General features: G+C 55.5%; 1 protein-coding gene across 3 annotated transcripts in view; it reads left to right on the top strand.

Annotated features, from left to right (window-relative positions):
* The window catches only part of HRH2 (histamine receptor H2), a 39,866-nt gene that overhangs the window by 12,144 nt on the left and 9,549 nt on the right, over positions 1-18,173 (top strand). For 2 of the 3 annotated variants that reach the window (XM_081284454.1, XM_081284455.1), the window contains exon 2: positions 6,452-7,996. In XM_081284454.1, the coding sequence (XP_081140580.1) occupies positions 6,912-7,996 (1,085 nt within the window). In that variant the 5' untranslated portion in view covers positions 6,452-6,911. Of the gene's footprint in view, positions 1-4,867; positions 4,954-6,451; positions 7,997-18,173 lie in introns of those variants that run through there. The other variant, XM_081284456.1, reaches the window with a different exon arrangement.

The raw sequence follows: 18,173 nt of genomic DNA, 5'->3' as shown, positions 1-18,173 counted from the left end.
GGCAGCAGTCCCTAGGGAGACTGCGACTACAGTGGTTGTGCTTCAACTGTATTTATTTTTAGGGTGACCTACTTAAGGGAAAGTGATCCCGGTGATCATTGTAATGATCAAAGTCCTTTTGCCACAACTGCAACCACTAGAAGAAAAAAAAAATCACTAAGTTAAAATCAAAACAGGACTGGTGTTATGTGAATTTGAAGAACTGGGAGATTTTAGGGTTTGGAGAGCATGAGGAGTGGGACAAGGTGAGATGTCAGGAATCGGAAGCTGTGGGCACTGGGTTCTCCTCAACTCCACCAGCTGTGTGGGCTCTGCGGAGGCACTTGGCCTCTCTGGGCCACGCTTGCAAAGTGGACAGTACATTTATGCTGTCTGCTGTAGATTGTCCAGGACTCCAGGTGCTGCCGTGACAAGAAGGGGCTGGGAAGGTGGGGGAGGAGCGATGGCTAAGATAACCCTAGGTGCAAATGGCCCTGGCAAGAGGTGGCTGTTTGCTGCTGATAACCTTCAAGGTGTCCCAGCTGGCCAGGGTAGCAGGACTTTGGCCCATGGAGCAAGCCGTGCCTAACTGCAAGGGGGACCCTTAAGGAATGAGACTGAGAGAGAGAGAGAGAGAGAGAACAGACAGGAGAAAGGAACCATGCTGTGGGGCAGCTCCAGGGCCCAGGTCTGTGAAGATCACAGTGGTGGAGGTGACCTAGGGACAGGAAGGCGGCATGGCTGAGGGGACTGGATTGCAGCTTGGTGTGCGCTGAGCTCTGCAGCACTGCCGAGGGACTGGGGCCCGTTCTCCAGGCCTCCAGGCTTGTTCTCAGACCTGCGCGAGTGTTTACAACCAGACCTTAAATATAAAAAGAAAATCACAAAATTGCAGCAAGCGGTAAGCATCCAGCTGCACATCCACAAAGGCAGCCCTGGACCAGCTCATCCATGGCAGCCTGTCCTGTGCCGATCGTGCTTTGTGTGGACTGGGCATGAGTTGCGATGTATTCACCTTGCAGAGGGGTATGGCTTCCAAGAGAAAGAGCATGGGGTGGGGCGCTGTACGTGTCTTTAAGTGATGCAGTGCTGGGCAAAGACTTTGTAAGAACGTCAGCTCCCTGTCCATGGTGTTGTGCAAGGACAGCCAGCTGCCTGTCTCTCTGGGACACTGCAGAAGAGACTCCTGAATACGAGGGACCACGTGACTGACTTCTCCCCAGAGGACTTCTGGTGCAAGGCCCTTCTCTCTCACTGGTACTTGTACTGTAATAGATCCCACCACCTAACTCTGGGCTGGAGAGTCCATACCTGTGGGGCAGCAAGCGCCTGGACCCTGCTGGGCAGAGAGGTCCCACCAAGGGGACTGCAGTGTGGGCACAAGATGCACTTGAGGACAGAAGTAATACCCAGGCCTGGCTTTGGGCCCGCGCTAAGGGTCAGGGAAGGAAGAGTGGGACCACCCTGCTGGGAGGCTTGCCCTTTCTTGTACAGAGCAGCCTTCACCAGAGGCTGTTCCTGCCTCCAGGACTTTGACCAAGTGTTCAGCCCACTGTGTATGAGGAAGAGGTTAGAAATCTGCAGCCACAAAGATGAAAGACGCCCTGGAGTGTGGTGGTGAGGGAGGAAGTGTCCTGTGCTGCGGAGGCGAAGGCAGCCTGTGTCCGTTCACAGGAGTTGCTAACTACGCAAGGCTGAGGCAGGCAGGCCTGGGTCCCGAGTTTTCCTCCTCCTGCTCTTGAGTCTTGGGGTTCTGTGTTTTTCAAATGGGGGAGATGAAAGTCCCTTGCCTGCCAGTTCTGTGGCAGAGGTTAAATGAGGCGGGACGCGTAGCACCCAGGCCTGCCTGACTCGAAGTCAGCGTTCCCGTCTGTGCCAGTTCCTAACAGCTTGTCCTTGCTGAGAGCTGGCTGGCAGGAATCAAAAGGCGGGCTTCCCTTTCTGTTGCCAGTTCCCTGGGTGACCAGGGTCAGCTGATTGAGTCCCTGTTGCCTTGGAGCCAAGTTCAGAGTTTCCAGATCCATCCCCAGATCCATGTTCCTCCTGAGAACCAGCTGAGAGCTCGGCAGAAGCCAGGTCACCGGGGAATGGCAGGCATTGCCCTCTGTACCTAACAACAGAGGAGGCTCTGGAGGGGCATGGCATGGTCGGAGACCAGGACAGTCTGACGGCAAACCTCTGCAGGGACGGGGCAGAGGCGTGGCCCTGGAGGACTGTGAGCTTGGGGCAGAAGACCTCCTGTAAAGGGCTCTTGCATGAGAGGACCAGGGGCCAGCCCCAGCTGGAGCCCCTTCCAACCGCGTCCTAGGGCAGCCCAGGGACCCACCTTCCGTCCTCTGCCCTGCACACTGGAAGACTAGAGGAGACCACCCGAGGCCACCAGAGGCCAGGCTTGCCAGAGGAGCAGGAGGGAGGAGGGTGTTCCTGACAGTGTGCACGGGACGCCAAGGTGGAGCAGGATGGGCCTGCCATTTTCAGGACCAGGACCCTCTCACTGGGTCATTGTAGCTGTTTCTGGAAGTGTTGTTTCAGGGCACAGAAAGCACCCCAAGCCCACAGGCAGAAGCGAGGCCAAAGCAGCAAGGCCAGGTCACCACGTGCCAGGCCAAGGACAAGCCAGCTAGGATGGGAAGTGTCCAGCAGACTTCCGCACACAGAGCTGGTGTGGCCAGAGGGGGTCTGCAAGATGCATGGAGGCCCTGCTGTGACTGCCTCTGAGTGCAGCGCATGGAGGCCACCCCAGGTGAGACGCAGAGCGAGCCACCTCTTCACTGCTGAGGCTGCAGTGGCTGACGCCTTTCAATGGAGATAGGAAATCTCCCTCGCGGGTAATGGAGAGGAGGACCTGCTCTTGAGAAATTCTCCAGAAAGTTCCCTTCCTGAGGGTACTAAGGCAAGATGGGAAGACACAAGAGGAAGTAGTGAAGCGCACACCCACATAGCTGCGGGCTGCGCCGACAGGAAGGGGCTGGGCGAGCGAGCGTCTTTTCTCATACTCATACACACACACACACACACACACACACACCCAAAAGAGTGGAGAAGGCCATTGCCAAATCCGTGTGACAGGAGGACGAGATGCCATGCACGCTGTCAGCTCTCCAGAATGCTTGGAAATGTCTGATATAAAATGCTGGGGACATTAGAGGCACCTCTCACCTACCACTCAGACGGACCTCCAGTGCCCAAGATCCCAGGATGAGCTCCACTTAGAGGATACCAGCATAGGAAAACAGCGTGCATATGTATACACACTACCTGTCCCTGTACTCCTCCTGTTACAGAGACCAGAGGGAATGGGGGAGGGATGGAGGGAGGGAAGGGAGGATGGGTGCAGGAAGGAAGGACTGAGGGATGGGTGACAAGGAAGACACAAGGGTGGGGCAAGGTGGAAAGGATCTGGCCCCTGCCCTAGATGGTTCCCTCTCCAGTGTGGGGCAAGACAAAGCCATGGTAACAGTGCAGAGTGGCAGGTGCTCAGAATCTAAGTGCAGGGGACATTGCTTCTTCCTCAAGCGTCTAGGAGACAGTCACCTGTACTGAATCATAGAAGGCCAAGAGCTGAACTGTGTAAACAAAGGGGCCCCAGGTGTGGGGACGGTCAAGGCAGAGGCAGGAGAGAGAGGCTGCTGTGCCAAGGAGTGCAGTTGCCTTAATGGTGAAGCTGGAACAGTTCAGGAGCGTTTGGTGAGAGGCAGTTGGAAAGAGCTGGACGTCTGCTCTGATCCAAGAACCGGCATTAAAAACAGGTCAAAGGAACTGAACTGAGTGTGCTGAGCAGCTGCCCATCACGATGACAAAGTACCTGAGATAATCAACTTCAAAGGGAAAAGGGTTTATGTTGGCTCACAGTTTCGGAGGTTTCGTTCCAGGGTCCCTTGGCCCTGTTATGGGGTCCCAATATCCCTTTCAAGGGCACACCCCCAAGACCCAGTTTCTCCCACTGAGCCCCACCTCAAAGGATCCAGTACTTCCTAATAGGACCACGCTGGAGACCCCGCCTTCCATAACATGGCCTTTGGGGGACACTTGACCAAACATTAGCCCTGAGATTGAACCCAGGCTGTGCTGCTAATTGGGAGTGTGACGTCACCTGGTCCCTGTGAGCCTTGCTCTCCTGGTCGTTGTGTGGAGTGGATGACTCCCCCCCTCCCCTGTGAGGCTGCTGTGCAGGTCAGTCGTGTTTAATATGCATGTGTATTTGTGCACTGTCCCTGCACTGATGCTCCCAGTGTTTCCATTTCTTGCCACTTGCAAACCTGCCAGCACAGATGTCCTTGCCCAGGGACTCCTGTGTTGGCTTGCATTGCCACACACTGGCTCCAGAAAGAGTGGGCTGAATCTAGTTACCAGAGAGATGTCCATGATGCACTGGGGATTTTAAAAGAAACCAAGGAAAGGAAGTTGCGGAGTAATGCGCAGGTGTGTTTGGACACTGCTTGCTTACAACAGAGGCACAGACACAGTCTAGGGGCCCCCTCACACCAGATGGCCAGTGCCTGTCACCTGGCAATGTAAGTGCCTGGGTGTGTCATGGCCCAAGGGCCAGTCTTTGCTGCCTGTATCAAGGATGCTTGGTTTACTGCACTGAACACTGGATGTTTGAGAAAACGTTGGGGAGAGTGCCCTTCACATAGGCTGTGATGATGACAGTGACGATTCTTTCTTGTGGGCAAAAGGGAGCCATTGGAAGCTGATGTGCAAGTTGGCAACGTGACCCTCTAAGGTGGTCATCCTCCCACAGGTGTAAGGGGAATGAGCCCTGCCTGAAGACCCCTGCCTTCAGTGGAGGTCCCCCCAGACTGCTGGGGCACTTGGCTTAACACAGCAATGGCTGGGAGCGACTCCTTGGAAACTCCATGAAGGAAAGAAGCACAGCTCTTGTCCATGGGACCTAGTCCCCCCGGCACTCGGTCCCCCCAGCACCTGGTACCCCTGGCACCAGGAGCAGCACCCAGAGAAGCACCTGGTGTGGTGAGATTCTCCAGGAAATACCTGTTGAAGCATATCAAGGGAGTGAAGAGAGGGAGGAAGGGAAAGGAAGAAAGAAGGGGGGAGGGGGAAAGGAAGGAGGAGAGGCAGGGAGAGGAGAGGAGAGGCCAGGAGACTCCAGGAGAGGCCAGGAGACGAGAGGCAGGGAGAATTTCTGATTCCTTCGAGAGGCTGGTTCACTCAGGTCTGAAGCTTTCCCTGAACACTGAAATGCCAGCCCAATGCCAAAATGGCGATCTAAACTCAGCTTTTAATGAAACTCAGAGAAATCTTATCAGAAACAGGGATTCTTAAAAAAAAAAAAAATCCTATTGCTACCCCTCCAAAGTTAACTAAGTGTGGCAGTGGGACTCCTGCTAGTTGGGCCACTTTTGTACTGAACAGACCTTCTAAAACTAGTGCCCAGAGGCCAGCTCACAGGGCCGGGTGGCCACGAGGGCAGCAGAAGGTGATCAGGAACGTGATTCCTGCCCCTCAATGGTGCTTCTCGTGTCAGGATGCAAAGCCACTCCAGACGGGAGGCTGAGGGAGGCCAGCTCCTGCCTCCCGGAGACTAGCTTGCTTCTGGCAGGGCTTCTGCCGGCCACTCCATTCTGTCACTGTCCGACCTGGGGACATCCCCTGCTGGCTGCTCTGGAGTATGGATGTGCCTGAGGAGCCCAGGAACTGGCACAGCCTTGGCTTGTTCTGCTGGAAGCAGAATGTGGCCAACAGAAGGAGTCTTGGAGATTCCCTGGTGACCAGGGACTCTCATTTAACCAAGAGGCATCGTGTGTGCAGCTGTTTGATTGAAGTGATCTTTATAGGAGGGAGGGAAAGAAGGTTCCAGGTTTTTAAATCATCAGAAAAAACCGAGAGAAGATTTTGCAACACTTGAAATGCACATGGCCGCATCCTCCTTGAGGTTTTATCGGAGCACAGCCATGCTCTCTTGAATGTGGCACGGTTGAATCTTTGTGACAGATGCCTTGCTGGCCACCAAGCAGGAAATATACCACCTGCCCTTTTCCTGAAAGTTTGTTGGCCCCTAGCTTAAAAGTGTGATGATGTTTTGTCACAACAGCAGTACCAGACATGGCTCTCAGCACTTTCAAGGGCAAACCGAGTGCTTCTGTCATTCATCCATTCAGCCTGTCATTCATTCATGGGATGCTACCTATCTGTGGGCTCTGGAACCTGGAAGGAGACAGACCGGTGCAGTCCCTGTTCTCCCGAAGCCCAGAGCCGGTGCCCAGGTCCTTCCTCTTCTGTATAGATATTCCTAGACCTTCCTGCAGTTTCCCCAAGGATATGGTGCATCCTGCTCCTGCCCTCCCCGCCCTGTACCCTGATTGCCCCAGTCTCTACAAAGCGAGGCACCCAGATGGGCCCCACACCCCCAGAGTCCTGCCAGGGGACGCAGGGCTAGAAACTCACCTTGAATGCCCTCGGGCTCCTGGTCTCATTTCAGAGGCTCAACACTTGCCCTTCACATTTTCAGCTCCTGCTCCAGTCGCCCCAGAAAGGGAGACCACCCGTCCTCGACCCAATAACATGGACAGAAGTGGGTGCCGGCTACAAAGAAGGATACGGCTACGTCTGTGTGAGATCCCTCCCACGTAGAATCAAGGCCACCTCAGTGCCGCACTCTGGTGCCTCTGTCCCCGTGCAGAGCCTGGAGATTGGAGAGCTATCACAGCCCTGGGAGGAAGCTGGCTCCTCGGGAACCTCTGGAGCTTGAGCGCCCCAGCCTGGCTTCAAGTCCCCGCCCTTGGCTCTTCGTTATTCCTATCCATGCCCCACACCTATGGGACTGCTTGGTTTATTTCTAGAAAGCAGCGTTGGGTCATTCGCTGAAGTCTTCACCCACATGGACCCTTGCCTTGGGCTCTCTTGGGAGTCTGGAGCCCAGTGGCTGGAACCAAAAGGCCAAGGGCAGGGCAGGAGCTTTGGGAGCCAGGATGGCGTCCAATGGCACAGCCCCTTCCTGTGGCCTGGAGTCCACCGTGTTCAAGGTCACCCTCAGCATGGTGCTCGCAGTCCTCATCCTCGTCACTGTCGCTGGCAACGTGGTAGTCTGCCTGGCTGTGGGCCTGAACCGCCGGCTCCGCAGCCTCACCAACTGCTTCATCGTGTCCTTGGCGGTCACTGACCTGCTCCTCGGCCTCCTGGTGCTGCCCTTCTCTGCCATCTACCAGCTGTCCTGCAGGTGGACCTTCGGCAGGGTCTTCTGTGACGTCTACACCAGCCTAGACGTGATGCTCTGCACGGCCTCTATCCTCAACCTCTTCATGATCAGCCTCGACCGCTACTGTGCCGTCACGGACCCACTGCGGTACCCTGTGATGGTCACCCCAGCTCGTGTGGCCATCTCCCTGGTCTTCATCTGGGTCATCTCCATCACCCTGTCCTTCCTGTCTATTCACCTGGGCTGGAACAGCAGGAGTGAGGCCAGCAAGGGCAACGACACTACTCGCAGGTGCCATGTGCAGGTCAACGAGGTGTACGGGCTGGTGGACGGGCTGGTCACCTTCTACCTGCCTCTGCTGGTCATGTGTGTCACCTACTATCGCATCTTCAAGATCGCCCGGGAGCAGGCCAGGAGGATCAACCACATGAGCTCCTGCAGGGCGGCCACCATCAGGGAGCACAAAGCCACTGTGGCGCTGGCTGTCGTGCTGGGTGCATTCATCATCTGCTGGTTTCCCTACTTCACCGTGTTTGTCTACCGTGGGCTGAAAGGGGACGATGCCGTCAATGAGGTGTTTGAAGCCGTTGTGCTGTGGCTGGGCTACGCCAACTCAGCCCTGAACCCCATCCTGTATGCTGCGCTCAACAGGGACTTCCGCACGGCTTACCAGCAGCTCTTCTGCTGCAGGCCCGGGCACCGTGGCTCCCATGAGGCTTCCCTGAGGTCCCTAAGGCTGAACAACTCTCAGCTGTCACGGAGCCACAGCCGAGGACCCAGGTGGCAGGAGGAGAAACCCCTCAAGCTGCAGGTGTGGAGTGGGACCGAAGTCACTGCACCCCAGGGAGCCACAGACAGGTAAGGCAGCCTTCACACACAGGAGGGGACCCTGGAGGGGTCTTGTGAACAGCAGCCAGGGTTCTGCTACATGGTGGCCAAGACTCTCCAGAAGCATTTCCAAATGATATCTCATTTAATTCCTCCAAGGACTCCTTAAAGTAGAACATTTTGCCTCCATTTCAAAAGGATCCCAATAAAGGTCTCAGGGAACTTGTCAAAGGCCACCCAGCTAGGACATGGACAGAGGGCCCTTTCTCCAGAACACATGGGCCTGTCTCTCTAATTATGTTGTCCTTCCATTCTGGAGACTTAAGTTGGAGGCTCAGCTCTGCCACTTAGGCGTTGTGGTGGAGCTGGGCCTCCAATTTAGGCCCAGTCCCATAACTTACCCCTGCAGTGAAACACTCAGATATTCAGGTGCTAATCTGTCACCTGATGGGACTGCTGGGCTAAAGGAGAAATCCATTGTATTCAACATTGATTGAGCTCCTACTGTGCACCACCTCTTACTATAGGGTTGCTCAAGTCAGTGGGAAGGGAGGACAGCAGAGTCAGGAGGGCGTCCTCGAAGGCCAGACCAAGAGTGTAGCTGTTTGGGGAAGATGCAAGGGTTAGACAAAAGGGCTGGGGTAACCTAAACAGAACTTTGCTTTGGGAAGAGGACTCTTTTGATGTGAATGAGTTGGGTGAAACCACAGAGGCTCAGGGAGGAGGCTGGGCATGGGTCCAGGAGGGGAAAGAAAAGAAAGCCAAATTGCTGGGTTATTAAAAGAAAGAAGACACTTACACAAAAGGTAAAGAGACAGAGTGAGATTTAGATAAAGCCACTGGGACAAGCCAGGTAGGGCATTAGGGGACACTGCACCCATGAGCTGAGTGACACTGAGGAAGCTCATTGTGTGAATGACAGCTCCTGGTCCCATGTCATCTGTTGATAGCAGTGCAGGAAAGAGTGTTGGTAGAACACCTAACACGTACAAGTTGCTCAGTAAATGTCATTTTCTTTCTCTTCCTGTAGACTGTGCCATCTATCCATCCATCTACTCAATTATCTCTTTATCTACCCATCCATCTACCCATCTATCCATCCACCCATCCATGCATCCACTCAACCATCCCTTCATCCACCAATCCATCCCTCGCTTCCTCCATTCATCCATCTACCCACCCATCTACCCACCCCTCCCTCCATCCCTCCAGCCATTCATCCATACATCCACCTATCCATCCATACCTCCTTCCATCCATCCACCCATCCCTTCTCCATCCCTTCATCCACCTATCCATCTACCTATCCATCCATCTACCCATCCATCTGCCCATCCATAGATCTACTCAACCATCCATTCATTCATCCATCCATCCCTCCATTCATCCATCCACCCACCCACCCATCTATCCATTCACCTATTCATCTACCCATTCATCTCTTCACTTACCCATCCATCCATCCACCCATCCAACCATCCATCCATTCATTGCTCATTCATTTATTTGCAAACACTTGTCAGATTTCCATCACATGCCAGGGCCTATGCTGAGGGCCAGGGATGTGGAAATGACATTCAGTGTGTTGACACTGATAAGAGTTATGGAAGGTGAGCTGCAAGCTCTGCTCTGATCTCTGCCTCACTCACCCTGTGGCTCAAGCAAGTCATTGTGCTCTTGGGTCTCAATTTCCTCCCATGGGGCCTTCTAGCTGTTTCCTGGAGTTGCCTGAAGTCCCCCAGAACTAGGGGATGTGGACCCAGCAGAACTGGGGTCTGCTGTTGGGCTCTGAGCATCGAACACTCTATGAGAATGTGGACAGATGCTGCAGACCCACACCAGGGCTCTCCTTCTGATGGAAAGCTGTGGGCAAACCTGCCTCGCTGGGCCCCAGGTCTCCTTGCAGCTGCTACACCCCTGTAGGCATGGAGTGTCCCCACCGACTTAGGACCTGGGCCCTCCCCACTCCTGTGCTATTGCTTCTGCCTCTGAGCTATTTTGCAGCCTCCCCTCTGGCCTCTTGGTCTCTAAACTGTCCCTCTCAAGTCCATCCTCCAACACCCACCCCCCGCCAGGGTATATCCCTACCCCGTCATGGTGGACCTAATGCCCTTCTGATCCCATTCTTCCATGTCCCTTCCAGTCCCTCATCCAGAAGGCAGCCTCAAAGGCAAAGCTGGTTTAGCTCACAGTGCAAAAAAGAAACAAAACAGACGAGCACACACCAGGGCAGAGGGCCAGAGAGCAGGCAGGTGGCACTTTTTATTTATGTGTTGCTTTGTGTCACTCAGCCCTGTTCCACTCCTAGGCTCATAGGCTGCCTTTGCACTGTCCCTTTCCCACCCCATCCCAGAGGCCAAGGTGCACAGGGAGCCAGAGTGAGCCCTGCCCACACTGCTGCTCTGGCCTCCTGGAATCACTAATCGTCCAGTTATGGAATAGACGGGCAATTGCTCACAGCAGCAGGTGCCAAAGTTTGAGACTCAGTGTCCCCAGCAATGAGGGACAGTGCATGTCCCTGGGAGTTTGTCCCAGAGAATTGCCTTCTGAGTTGAGCCTTTAAATGCAAACAGAAAGCCTTTCTCACCCAGGAGGGGCTGGACCTCATTCTGTTCTCTGGGAAGGAGGGTCTGTTTCCACTCTACTTTACAGTTAGGAAACTGGGACTGGGGAGTTCCAGTAAGTCGCTCCAAGTGGCACAACTGGGAAGAAGCTCCCAAGCTGAGGTCTGAGCAACCACAGACAGCAGCACCAGCTCTCGGTGCCCCCTGCTCCAGGCACTCCACGGGTTTGCCCATCTGCCTTCTCTCATCTTCACGCCCACCCTTGGTGAAGAGCCAAGGCTAGCTAAGAATCACTGCCCACCTGGCTGACACAGTAGTGCAGAGCCAGGGACAGAGCAGGGCCTCCTGGAGGCCACAGTCCCTGGGGCAGGGGCAGAGGGGCTGGGCAGACAAGGGCAGGGTGGGGGCAGTCAGAGGACCTCACACCAAGGTCAAAGGCATGGAAGTTGCAGGAGGCCAAGAGCAGCCAGAGGTCGATCTTCACACTGAGGCTGCCAGAGCCATGGGGCTCCCTGAGGCTGGCTCCGGGCTCCCTGCTGACTGATAGCAGGTCCTTCCTGCTCTCTACTGGGGTCAAGAGCCAGCGCCAACCCGTGGCGCTTATCAATGCCAGGGCTGGGCTGTCTGCCTGAGCCAAGGGTGCTAAAGGGGACCGATTCAGCCTGCCTAGGCAGAGTGGGGGCATAGTCAGCCCAGGGGGTATCCAGAGATAGGGGGCCAAACTGGCTGCTGCTCCTTCCCTGTGGCCAGCCAGCAGCCCACGCCCCAACATGGACCTCTGTCTGCCCCTTCCTCACCCCCACTCCCCTGGATACCTCCTCGCCTCCAAGGATCTCTCTGCTCCATCTCTCCTAGTGAGCTTTCCTGCACACAGATCCCCCACATGGCCTGCTCGGCCACTCCTGGTGAGCTTCCAAGAGCACGGATCCCCTGTTGTCCCCAGGTTCCCACTGAACCTGTCTCCTGCTGCGTACAGCACATCTCTGGTTTTCTTCTTGTGGCTGATGTTAAAAATAACTACCATTTTTTTTAAACTGAAAAACAACACACATTCAGAACTCTGCAGTCAAGGTGTGGGCAGGGCAGTCTTTTCTGGAGAATCCCAGGCAGCATCCCCTGCTGTCCCCAGTACTGGACGCCACCTGTGCCCCAGGCCTCATGCCCACCCACTGCCCCTACTCCACCTTTCATTCCCACCCTCCCTCCCCTCTTCTGCAACCCGACCTCTTAGAAAGACCCATGGAAGGGCCACCTGAGCAGTCCAGGATGGAGGCCTATCTTGAATTCCTTAATCCATCAATTTGCAGAGGCCCTGATACCACATAAGGTAACATTCTCTGGCGATTGGGACATAGGCCTACCTGCGCCCATTCCTCAGCCTGCCATGAGCCCCAGCACCAGAGGCTCTTGATGCCTGGATCCCTGAGCACCTTACCTTCCTGCTCCATTTCCTGACAGCATCCCCAGGCCGGGTCCCTCTCCCACCCTCCCCAGCCAAAGCAAAGTGCCCTGCACTCCTTCAGTCAGGGCATTTACCAAGGCCTGCAGGCTGCAGCACTGCTCGGGACAGCAGTGAGCAAGGCAGCCCTCCTGTCCTAGGGAACAGGTCTCTCCATGTTGGACAGCGTGGTCTCCCAGACACAAAGTGGCTGGTGTCCCACAGTCTCAGATGTGGCAGAGCTCGGATTTCAGCCCAGCCTGTCACACTCAGAGCTTGGGCCCTTTCCACGGTAACACACCTGGACTTGAACTTGGCCTGCTCTTGACTGACACTTCAACTCGTCCTCTAGACACCAGAAAGGGCAGCCCAGGCACAGGGAGGCAGGTGACCTCTCTGCAGTGCGAAACAGGCTGAGAGGCTGGGCCCTGCCCAGTGCTCTTTGTGCCCCCCCCCCACACCTCACTGGTCCCTATAATCTCCCAATTCAGAGATATGATTCATGAGTACCTGGCCTATCAGCAGGCCTTGGGCACTTCCTCATTCCTCAGTGCCCCTGCACTTGCTCCCCATGGGCGGGGATGCACCCAGACCCCCAAACGCCTGGCAGGCTGCTGTGGTGCTCTGCTCCCTCCTTCAGCCGCCACCCCCTGCCAGGGAACCACTTCCCACCTGCCCTCCCACCTGCCTGCCCACCCTCTGAAGTCAGAGAGGACATTTCCAAAAGTCGGCTCCACCTCTTCTGTTGCACTTGGACTAAAATGCAAAGTCCATCCCAGCCTCCAAGGCTCTGCACTGGAGCTGCTGCCCTTGCCCCAGCCCTCTCACACCCCAAGGGGACAGCCTCCTAGGCCACACCTTGTCCCCATTCAGCCTGCCTCCCTGGGAGGTGCATGCCTGTGCTCTTGGTTGCTGAGTCCTGACACCTCGTCCTGTGCTCAGCCTGGAGCAGGCCCAGGGACTTTTTTCAAACAGATGATGAATGAATGAGTGAGCAAATGTCTTATCCTGGTCCCAGAGGGCCTTGAGAAATGAATAAAGCCACCTGCACTATAGAGATCAAAAACTGGGTCTCAAAGAGGGAAGCAGCAGGAAGCCAAGGAGAGCTCAGAGATGACTGGCTCCTTTGCCACCGTGGCATTCCCACACAGCAGCCTCCAGGGACCGCTAGAAATCACTGCACCTCAGGGTGGCGACTGCCTGCCTCCCTAGCCCTGTCACAGACAGAACAAAAAAGTGAGGCAGTGTGCCACAAGCATAGGAAGTGGCTCAGAGTTGGTGACACACCTGGACTGGGTCCCCTGCGCCACAAGGCATGTCCTGTTTGGCCAAAGGTGGAGGGCACAGGGAGGGTGGGGCTGGCTGTCTTCTGCTCCAAACCCAGCCCCGGGGATGCGCCTGCAGCTTCCATGGGCAGCAGAGCCTGTGTCTGACACACTTCTGCAAAAGAGCTGCTTCTCGGAAAGGAAGTTTCCTCCCGGGGCCCAAGTTGTCGACTCCTTCAAAACCCAAACGTGTCAACTTGTGCAATCCCGCTCACCAACTGGTATGGCTTCTGGGCACGTTGATGTTAACATTTCTGAGGAGTTCCTACAAGTGCCTTTGGCACGTGAGCCTCAGCAGCTGCCCTCAGACTAAGGGATGAAGGCTGCCCCTCCTGCATCTGGACCGCAGCTGGCCACCTGCCTCAAATAGGGGCTTTTCAGCTCTGCCTCTGGTTCAGGCTGCCCGGGGTTTCTCCTGGAGCGGGGTCGGGCAGAACCCTGTGGGTCATGGCCCCTGCTGGCTGGAGGAGCTACTCACCATCCGAGGGGCCTGTCCTGACTACAGAATGGTGGCAGGGGTCTACCTTGGCAGGCTGCTGGGACAAGAGTGAGGACAGCAGGCAGTAACACAGTCCCTGCGCCCCCAGCCACCTCTCCTCCTGCCTCCCTCTCACGGCCCTTTCCTCCTTTCTCTGACTCCTGCATGCAGTAGTCCAACCCTCTACAGCTCACCCACTGAAGGTATGCTCCACACTCAGTATGCACAGAATTGGGTAGCCATCCTTACAATCAAGTTTGGAACATTCCATCACCTCAGAAGAAACCCTGTGCCCTTTAACTGTCACCTCTGATTCCCACATTCCATTCCCTGTACTCCCCCCGTGCCCAGGAGCCTGACCCGCTTTCTTTCTGTAGATTTTCTTGTTCTGGAGGATTCACATCCGACGTGGTCTTTTGTGTCCCACTCAGTTTCCAAGGCTTGTCCTCACCACCTTTTCCTTCTTCTGCTCCTTTTTATGTTTGCCATGCTCAGGTCCTCCCGTCCTCCCATCCTCCTCATCCTCCATGTCCTCCCCATCCTCTTCCTCCTCTCTGTCCTCCCTGTCCCCCTCCTCCTCTTCTACATCCTCTCTGTCCTCCCCATCCTCCTCCTCCACATCCTCCCCGTCCTCCCTGTCCTCCCTGTCCTCCCTATCCCCTCATTCTTCCCATCCCCCCATCCTCCCCGTCCTCTCCTTTCTCCCCATCCTCCCCCACCACCATCCTACTTCTCCTTCACAAGTGCTCAGGCTCCATTGGCACTTCTTGGCACTTTTTAGGCCTGGGTGGAGGACTCCAGGTGGGAGGTTCTGTCACACCCACCCAGTTGCCCAAATCCCCAACTCCCTGCCAAGAGGACTTAGGGTGACCCGCCCCAGAGCCTGCCTTCTGCACACAGGCCAGCAGAGCAGACAGCTACAGCCAGTTAACCCACGTCTTCTGTCTCTTCAGAGAGTTTGGGAAGTGAGACCCTCCAGCCCCAGGAGGTGAGGGAGAGGAGAGCAGAGAGGAGGAGGGGAGCCCTTCGCAGCCTCAGAGGTCAAGGAGAACACACCGTGGCCCCCAGGAGACTGGAAAGGTAGAGAACTTGCACTCACCATTTGTGGTGGCTTTGCCAACTGGAGGCCCTGGCATGGCCTGGCTGGTCCCTCTCTCTCCCAGAGTGCCCCTGTCCAGTCACCTCCTGGCTCCTGGCTCCTGGCTCCTTCCAGGACAATCTGGCTGGAGCTGCAGGGCTGTGATTGAAGGAAGGGAGCTGTATCTCCAGGCCATCGCAGGTATCTTTGGCCCCAAGAAAAGGAGCACCTCCTTTCCCCCAGGGCCCTTCCCTCGGGGACCTAGCCCTAGGACACAAGCTTGGCAGTCACAGGGAAGGCCGGACTCAGCTCCTCTTGACCAGAGCAGCCCAGTACAGTCCTATTGGCATGGGAGAGTCTGTCCCTGCGGGTCACCAGGAGAGAGTGTGGCCTAGGGCAGGGTCCCCAAACTTCTCCTGCAAAGGAGCAGATAGTGAATCTCACACCCTAAGCCCACATTCCGTTTCAGCCACTGCCCCACAGGCCCTCCATCCTCACCGACTGCATGCAGGACGATGATCCCGTGGGGGTGGGCTGAACAAGCTGCCCAGGCCGGCAGCCCCAGTGTGGCAGAATCCACCCCGCTGGGTGTACCTCACACTCTGAGGCTCACAGAGGCCGAGGGTGCCTGATGATATGGTTCTCAGGACATGTCTGTCACCAAACAGCACAGGGCCATACCAACTCTGCCACTGTAGACAACACATAAACTGATTGGTGGCTGTGTTCTGATAAAACTTTACTTATGGACACTAAAAGTTAAGTTGCATAGCTTCTTCATGAGTCATGAAATGTTATTCTGTTTCTTAATAACTAGATGTTAGGCTAGATTTGGTCTCTGGGCTGTCATTGGCCAACCCTGGCATAGGAGAAAGAAATGAGTACCAATTCAGCCCCTTGCTCTGTGACAGGGAAGTGCCTTGCCTTCTCTGAGCCTCAGTTTGCTCATCTGCAAAACGGGGATTAAAATGCCACCCTGGGAAGACTGTGGTGAGACTTTAGCTGCAATTTTTGCAAGGTGCCTGGCATAGCGTAAGTGCATAGTGAGCAGCAGCTTTGATCATTGTTCTTCCCGTGGCCTCTTTGCAGAGAAGCAGCTGGAAAGTCTGGGGCAGGCTCTATGAACTGTGTCCCAGCTGTGCTACTGAAGCTGGGTCCTGACCCCAAGACTCATGTCCCTCATCTGAAAACAGGGGACTTGGATTAGCTTCAAGGACCATTCCAACATAACTATATATAAATGCTTAACAAGGGACAAAATTATGCCCACACCCTGGACCCTGCTATGTCAAGAATCTCCTGGCAAGGGGCAGGAGAGCCTGTTTCTTATGCTAATGAATTGCTCAGAGTATGGAGGCAAATCCAGTGGAATGTGTCCTTGTCACAATTTGAGTTGCAGGTGCTGGAGCTGTGGCAGGCCAGGCATAGGAAAGCTCTCAGAGAGCCCAGCCTCAGGGGTGGGGGACCTGGGTTTCTCCAAGCCTCTGCATGGGGTTTATGGCTGTATGACCTTGAGAAGGTTGCATCCCTCTCTGAATTCTAATTCTCTCATGTGTAAATAAGAGATTCTGACAACTGTGCCTACCCCTAAGCAATGAATCTCAGGGCTCTTTGCTTTGGAGTGACACTGGTGTTTACTGAACTCACAGTGGCTCTTTGTGACAGAGTATTGGGGTGCTGGGGTGTGCCTGAGATCCAGAATGGCAGGCAGGGCCACCACACCATCAGCATGTCCACTTCCCCTGAGGCTGATCCTGCAGACAGCTGCCAAGCGTAGGGAAGGCCCTGCAGACTGGGCGTCCTGGGTCAATGGATGAGAAGGTTCTCCCTCATCCAAGGTCTGCCATCATTACAGGGGGGGCTGACGGTCGGTCGGTGGCAGTCCCTTCCCACACTGAATCAGGAGATGGAGTGTTTAGAAGACTTGATTGTTGAAATGGAGTGAGCACCACTGCCCTGGCCAGGTGAGCCAATGGGGTCAGCTTTCCCAGGAGCCAACTGACCTTGGGCACTGCCCACACGCTCTTTATCTGTAAAAGGTGTGGCTAGCACCCATTGGAAGGATGGAAGGGCAGAGATCAGTACCAGCATGGGGGGGTCCGGAGACCACCGGTTCAGGCCAGCATGGGGTGGGATGGGGAGTTCCTGCCTGGGCAAAGCACTTCTCAGTCTCTGCCTTTCGTCCTCTTTGCGCTGTTTTGCTGTGATAGGAAACTGAGAGTATAGAGGAAACTCTGTGGCCACCATCTTTGTGCAAAGAGACTCTGATTTGTTGAGCTTATTTTCCTAGAAACTGGGTTTCTGGAAACAGAGTCACTGGCTGACAGGAAGGGATATTTTAAACCTCTATTCACCCTGCCTGTTCCCAGGACCAGCCACATGGCTTCCGTCACCAAGGTGTCACTTCCACAAAGCCACCTGCAAGTGGGTGCTGGAAGTGCCATGGAGGATGACTGGGGCAGAAGGACAGACCACGAGGAGAGGCCCTGGGGTGTGAAGTGGGCAGGTGCAGGGAAAGGGGAAGGGAGACTGAAGGAGCCCAGGAGGGGGTTCTGAGGGGAGCCCTGTCCCACACCCAAGGCGTGGGCCATCAGAGACTGTGGGCCCAGCATGCCCAGGCAGGATGCAGCGCCTAGCAGGCCTGGGGCGATTCCCACTCAACTGTCACCGCTAGGTGGCGACGCATGGCAGGCCTGTTTCCCTGTCTTGAACTGGGCAAGCACCTTGACGGCCTCCCGGGGATGGGAGGTAGTGAGTGACTGCAACCGACTAGAAGTGTCTTGGCCCTCGGGGACTTTCTCCATCATCTCCCACTGGCATGAGTGGCCCGAGCTTCCAGATGTCCTCCAATTTTAAAAAAGAAATCTGATTCAAGACAGGGTTGGTCAAGCCAGCGAGCCTCAAATGGAGGCTGTTGGAGAGTTTGAGCGACTGGGCAGGGTGAGCCCAGGCCAGGACTGGGGAGCTGAGTGTGACACAAATACCAGGGAGGAGGAGTGGGGTGAGGGCTTCTCTGAGCATGCTCCTCGCGCTCTGGAGGAGGGTGGGCAGGAGCTTCCAGCGGGGCCAGCCTGGGCCCTCCAGAGGCTGCACTATACCCTTTATTTGCTGCGAGTTCTGGGAAAATGACCCAAGTTCCTCCTCTGTCAGAGATGACATAATAATGTGTCATGTATGTCACATGTGTGTTGGAAGTTAATGAGACCTGGCATGTTAAATGCCGTAGCCTTGGGCACTCTCATTATGGGTTACTCAGCAATCCGAGTCCACAGCAGGAACTGGATGGCAGGGAGGCAGTGGAGGGCCAAGCGGGAAGCCAGGCTC

Source organism: Spermophilus citellus (assembly GCF_964194105.1).
Source record: "Spermophilus citellus genome assembly, chromosome: 1".
In the NCBI taxonomy this organism is placed as follows: Eukaryota; Metazoa; Chordata; class Mammalia; order Rodentia; family Sciuridae; genus Spermophilus; species Spermophilus citellus.
This window is presented reverse-complemented; position numbering and strand designations above follow the sequence as displayed.